Source organism: Chinchilla lanigera, unplaced genomic scaffold, assembly GCF_000276665.1.
Source record: "Chinchilla lanigera isolate Chin_1 unplaced genomic scaffold, ChiLan1.0 scaffold00041, whole genome shotgun sequence".
In the NCBI taxonomy this organism is placed as follows: Eukaryota; Metazoa; Chordata; class Mammalia; order Rodentia; family Chinchillidae; genus Chinchilla; species Chinchilla lanigera.
Window position 1 is genome coordinate 4,542,170 of NW_004955442.1, and position 6,939 is coordinate 4,549,108.

Sequence of the window (6,939 nt, forward strand, 5' to 3'; positions counted from 1 at the left end):
TGAACTTACTGAGACCTCATGAGATCAGTACAAGTTATCTTTGGCCTCTACAGTTACAAGAGGTACTCAAAGTGGTGGCCATTAGCTCCCAGACATTTATTAGTATCGCAAACTGCTGAAGTGTGTATACATTTTTTGGGCAGCCTGCCTATGTAACTGTCTGTCTGTCTGTCTATCTATTTATCTATCTATTTCTAGGGAGAACTACATACTTTACTGCCTTTCATTCAGTATTTCCTTATGACTGCAGGAGACAGAATATGATTAAAAGTAACTCTTGATATGTTCCATGTCAGTGAGTACCTGTGAATTTGTTTTGCATGTCATGGTTCCAGACTTGGGAAAGATGGCTCACTTACATGTGATCTATGAAACCTGCCCTGATGGTCCACTTGCTTTGCTCAGCAGCTCTGCTTGAGCTATATTCTAAAGCTGGTGCTTCCTCCCAGATCTGCCCCATCTCACAGGTCTGCAGTGATCCCACTAACTAACCTATGGGATGTGGTCTTTCCTTTGCACAGCAAAAACTGTTATACATCAAAATGTTTTTTATTTGGAACACAAAAATGCAAAATCGCTGAGATATCAAACATTTCCGGATCATCTACGATACTGCCACTATGTACAAAAGATCTGATGATAAATGTGTACACATATAAAAATACAGTATGCATTACCTATGTACAGTACATGTGCAAAATGTATGGCATTCAAACATGATATGGAATTGATTCCAGGGGTGCAAACAGCAAATACGAAGGCATCATGGTTTTTTTTTTTTTAAAGAAACAACAGAAAGGCAATACATGAATGGACCCCCCAATTGCCATAACTTTTTGTTTATTAAGCTAGTGCTTTTAATAAGCAGGGCTCTAAAGATTGGTATCTTTCTCCTCTTTTCCATAAAGTGAGATGCTAAGACATAATGTGACAATGAAAATAAGATAAACACCTATCACGCCGTATTTCTAGTTCAAGCAAGAAAACTAATTTCTACACAGAAAGGAAAAAACTCTGTAATACTACCAAATATGTATTATTCTTAAACTAACAAAACAATTCTATACTATTTTACATGAAAACAATAGAGAAATATCTACATCTTTGTGAAAATTATAACTTTAAATGGATAATACCTTTTTGGGACTGATTTTTGAGATTTCATTAGTCTCAAATTTTAAACAAAAAGTGCCTCCTTTTGGCAAATACTTGGCAATGCCTTTGGTTCCTTTAAAGCATTTTGCATTACTATTGGTTACTTGAGGTCAAGTACTTTTGGTAGATACTAAAGTCTTTCCTAAATGCTTCCTCTTCCTACCAAATTAACAGGAGACCTTACAGCAAAAAGTCAAGAGGTAATTGTTATCCATTCGGTGATTCTCTAAACTTTGTTAAAGCTTTGTCTTAGTAGTTGGCATAAAGCTCTGTTACATACTATGGCTCTGTTGACATCTCCAGTAACATAGTTTACTTGATTCTAGACAGCACCTTATAGATCTCAGATTGCCATCCTGTTGTCTTAAAGCTGTGACATTTTCCGATCATGGGTCACAGAGCAATGTATGTGAATGGAGGATAAGAGCTCTTCTGTAAACATGTGCAGCTTTTTGAATTACAGGCCTTCAACAAAAGATTTCAGGTAGAAACCCTTTGCCATGGTGCATTTCCTCAGATACTGTAAGAAAGGCTGAGTGGGGAATAAATGTGGACCTGCTTATTGCCAGTAGATAGTCATTTACAAATAACAATACAGCCAAGAAAGATTGTTCAATGAGCAAATGACTGAAAGTTCGAACTAGGAAAAAAAATTACATCTTGTTATTTTTCCAGTTTTGATTGAAATCACTTAAAAGATCAGCTGAAATATAGTTAGGATACTCTCCAAATACACATTTATGCACTGGTAAGCTATGTTCCTTGGTAAACCTGACCTTCCAGTTAATATTCTTGGCTCACTTGGGGCTAATTTCATGTCCTCTAGGGCAGTGGGTCAATGTATGCCAGTATTTAGCATTCATGTGTATAGTGACAGATAGTAAACAGTAGTTATGTGTGAATTTGGTGACTCTGTGTTGTTCTGCTGGTACACTGAATTGCTATTCTCTTTACATTTCTCTAAAAAGGCCCCAGCAGTGCCAGGAGCTTCTCACATGACCGACAGTTAGGTGCTCCTGAGGCCAGCCACTGCCAGAGCCTGTGGAAGTGGCATGAAGGTGTGTGCTGAAGTATCAGCTCTTCTCAGATATTTTCATCCTTGCCAGAGTGCTCTGCCGTTTCTCTAAGGCCAAGTCCATTTGAAGACAGGAAAAAGAGACTGCCCTGTCACTTTGAGGACAGCTGTTTTGTCAGCTGTTGTGGTTGGTTCCTGCCTGGGAATTCTGACAGGACCCTGAAGCAAGCTGTGTTGCCTGTTATGATCAGGGGCTGAGGGCAGAGAAAGCCTGAGTCAGCTTTGGTGACAAAGTGGGTTAACATGCTCTCATGTGTCACTCAGTGTCCGCTGACTACACAGTTCGGTGATGCTATCTTATTTCCATGATGCTGCCTTACTGAGATGCAGCTCAGGGGAACACCAGACTGCCTTTACCTCAGTTTCTAAAAAACCGTGTCAGTCATTACCAGTCACAGAGCCATGCAACTTTAAGAAAGGAAATTTAAACAAGACCTCTTAGTATTGCTAAAATATTCACATGAACAAACACAAATAGTATCTGAGCAAATATTTCACAAATTCAGAATATATCTGTGTACAGTTATGTAGCAAATCCTATTAAGTAGATAAAATGTTTCAAGAAAGCACTAGAACATGAACCGCTGACACTGTCCTAAGAGGCTTCCTAACAGATGCTTTACTAAAATGAGTGAGATGCTCACACACCCCTATACTTCTAAGATTTAGTGTAATTCTTTTTATTCATCTCACCCCCAATAAAAGTTGATACCTATGTACAGTAAAAGAAAAGGTCAATCTTACTGTGCTTTGAGAATATGCAGGGAAATAAGACTGGGGTATAACATAACACATTTCTAGGAGTTACTTTCTTGGCAATACGACACTCTGCAATATAATACACAAAAGTACCATGTCTAAACTACACACATGCATAGTGAAAATTCAACTGGCTATTCTGACCTGTGCTTTAGTGGCTGCGAAACTAACCTTAAACAAAAAGTCACCTATAGTAAACACACACTCTTTCCCATTGCATTTACCAAGATACAGAGGGCCTTGTTTATATGGTATGGTCTTTGGTCATGTCACATGCATGCCTGGAATATGGCAGTGGGTCCTGGAGAGCAGCACTCATGTCACAAGTACCTGCCAGCAAGGAGAGTGGCCATGCGGAATGGTGCGAGTGGGATAGCAGCTATGGGTTCATAGCTCGAGATTCTTCACTTTCTGAACAATGAAAATGACGTGTCAAGGCTTGAGTGCATGTGTCTAGTGGGCACTTCAGCCTGTTCTTGCCGAATGAACTGCAGGGGATAGCATTCTTTGCACGGCATTGTGTTTTTGGAGAGCAACCTTCTTATGGCAAATTTTAAAACCTATTTTAAAAAAGTAATAGAGGGACCTAAGGACCAGAAAATTATCTAGGCTTACAACTCAGGACTGTGGAAATATCAGCTTCTTGAACACAAGTTAACAGCAGTAGGTGTTCAGTTGCCTCCTGTAGTCCCACTGGTATTTACTGCTAATTTAACAAGCCATTCAATTCTGAATAAACGGGATGCTCAGACTCTAAGTATGGACTTGACAACCCCAGATGGAAGCTCTCAGCAAAAACCCTGTGCCAAGACCTCCTATTGGAAAAGCCCCTTCCTGATCAAACAGCTCTGGAGTGGAGACGGCGCTGTCTGTGGGGCTGACTGAGCTTTACTCATCTCCAGCATGGTAAACTCATGTTGGGTTAGGTTAGGTGAAAGTGTTCTGGTTAACAGAGTTCCTATAGCCAATGCGTTGGATTACCAATGTCTAAACACTTAAACTATTCACCACTGAGCAAAGCAGCCTCATGGTTAGGAGGCATGTGGGTACTGTTAACCCCTCAAGCCTCAAGTGTCAGAGGGCTCCAGTGTGCTCAGGTTCGGAAAGCAGACTTTTTTCCACAGGTAGTAAAATTTATAAACAACAAAGAATTGAAAATAAGATCACTTTTAGGCAAAATATAAACCTCAAATAATTCACTAATTTTTTCCAAACAATGGGTCAGTCAGCCACCTACACATCTCTGAAGCATCAACTATTTAGTGACTCAGGGATTGACTTGACCCTAGGTTTAAGCAAGAGTGAAGTGAAAAGCATGGTATTATTATTTAATAAAAACATCCATGTTCCTTTGGAAGATTTCAGTTTTGTTCATTTACATTTTGCATATACTTCAATGACTAAATTAAAATAATATAGGAAACCTTATAGTTGGCATTTTAGAAAATTCATCACAAACTAGTCAACAAATGTGATAACTTTTTTCTGTATAAAAGACTAATAAAACCTCCAGTTTTTAATCTTAGGCTGATAACACAGTGAGAGTATGGGTAGAATATCCAGTTACAAGTCTGCTAAAGGAGAACCAGGGGTCTGCGACAGAAAAGGACAGCCAACCTCATCTGTGCTCAGGGTGGGAATGTCCTGGGCTCATGACAGACTTTCCCCTTACTTCTTATTCTCCTATCTCACTAGCTCAGGAAGGGATTCATGCTCAAGCGTTTTTCTTGGTTCTTTGAGATGGGTCTGGTTACCTGAAAGTTAGTCAGCAACTCTTTTACAGAAAAAATGCACCTGGCTCAAGTACTCTAGAAACATTTTGAGTTGCTAAAAGAAGTAGGACCATTGTGTTTCTATTTCCTTACCCTAATTAATGTAGGCTGTACAGATCACAAAATTAGAGTGTACATACAAATGTCTAATATACACAGGAAAACCAATCTAATCAACCCAGAGGGCTGCTAAAAGAATTTTCAGCGTTATCAATATACCTGGACTTTTTTACAGTGAGTTGTTCATGACATTTGGTTATGGTGAAATATCTTTCAATTAAATTTGGAAACCTAAAGTAAGACTCCAAAAACCACAAAATAAACTGTAACACAAAAAATTACATAGGTTTCTGAATGGAACCCAAAGTCTTCAGCTGGAAGCCAACACTGAACTGGCCAGCTTTCACCACTGCCTCTGACCCCTGCTGTATTCTGGCCTAGCTCAGGCTGCCTCTTGAAGTGCTGTATGCAAGGACCTCTCATGGCTTTCACAGCAGCCTTGTTTTGTGAGAAGAGTTGTCTGCCTCTTACTTAGGGTCATAAAGTGAGCACATAGTAATTGATTACCAGAGAATCCTAGTGTCATTTTCTTGTATACATTACTCTTCCTTATATTTTTGTCTAACGGTACTTTTTATTCTTTACTGCAGTCTGGGAAACAGAGGAGTCTTCGTGGACTAGTGTATTTTTTTCAAAAGGCCCTGTGCTATATTAAATTGCAGAAATTCACTGCCAAATACAGCGAAATGTTTTCAAACTTGGTTTCCAGGCTACAACTTTCCATCCAAGACATCATATTTTGATTGCAATAATGCAACTAGGTAGCTAGCTCTAAAAACTGACCTTTCAGATTCTTGTTCTGAAACCTCATGAACTCTGAGACAGGCAACCTATGATGCTAGTCCCATGGTAATGGTAGATCCTGTGGGTCTAGAAAGTCAGCAGAGAACATACTTGGTGCAGTGGCACTGAGAGGAGTGAGCCCTGAGGATGTGTTGGGCATGGTGATGTCCAGCCACTCCATGTTGTCCAAGTTTGAGTCTGAAAGGTCCAGAGACAGACAGGGAGTACCTGCAGCAAACTGGGCCTCAGAAGTCTCCATGGGTGAGTGTGAATGGTCCAGCACACTGGAGTGGCTCAGCAGGTCATTCTGGAGATCCTCGATTAGAGAAAAGGGCTCTCTGTCTTCACTGCTGGTTTGTAGAGGAGCAATTTCATTGGCTGAAGGTAAAGTTCCATCCAAGAATGCTTCTAGTTGGTTCTCTAAGCTGGCAGATAAACTGCTCATAGGTTCTAAGGATATAGGTGGTGCCATTTGGACTTGGGGTGGTGGCCGGGAAACCACTGTGTTGACTGGCATTGTGGTGATGCTGGCTGTCACTGGTCTCATTTTGGAAATTGGAGAAGGCTCTTCTTTTACAGGGAGGGAAATCTCTGTGAAATATAATTAATTAGTAAACATTTAGACTATTTTAAAATTTTTATTACTAGGACATTTGTTTTGCTATTTTGCAATTCTGGTCATTTTCACTGCAGAGGTACAAAAAGAATGCTGTTGGTTGGGTATAATCCTTGATAGTCTTTAAGATGATGGATCATTTTAGTTAAACTGATAAACATATGTTTATAATACTCTAATGTGCTTCCAGTTCTTTACAGTAAGACTAAACATTAAAAGCAGTAGGTCCCACCAGGTAGGAATCAGTGGTTTTAGATTTTTCAGTCTTTGGGTCCTTACTCGCAGTCAGGTAAGGCTTTAAGGTAGGGCTCCTGAACTGGCTATAGCAGCAGCATCAGGCCCTTCAAGAGAAAAGGGCAGTGCATATCCTGAGTTCATGCAGAGACATAAAGTATGTCCTTCACATTATGAAAGAGTTTTTTCCTTTAAAAAAATCATTATAGCTGAACTGTGTCCTCAATTTAGCCATATACATTCTGCATAAAGTTCTGGGAAGATGCAATATCACTGTATTTAATTTCTAAATTAAAGGGGCTGGGGATTTAGCTCAGCGGCAAAAAGCGCCTGCCTGGCAAGCGCAAGGTCGTGAGTTCGGTTCCCGGTACCAGAGAAAAACCAAAAAAAAAAAAAAAAGAAAAGCTTTACAAAGGGTTGGAGTATAGTTCTGTGGTAGAACACTTAACCTGGTATGCATGAAGATCTAAGTTCAGTCCCTAGCA

At 39.8% G+C, this 6,939-nt stretch overlaps 1 protein-coding gene across 1 annotated transcript in view; it reads right to left on the reverse strand.

Moving 5' to 3' along the window:
• Positions 1-530: 530 nt before the first annotated feature.
• Mkl2 (MKL/myocardin-like 2) overlaps positions 531-6,939 on the reverse strand; it is a gene marked incomplete in the record, with an annotated part of 190,947 nt that continues 184,538 nt past the window's right edge. The window contains 1 exon segment of the mRNA XM_013517824.1: positions 531-6,195. Within this exon segment, the coding sequence (XP_013373278.1) occupies positions 5,660-6,195 (536 nt within the window).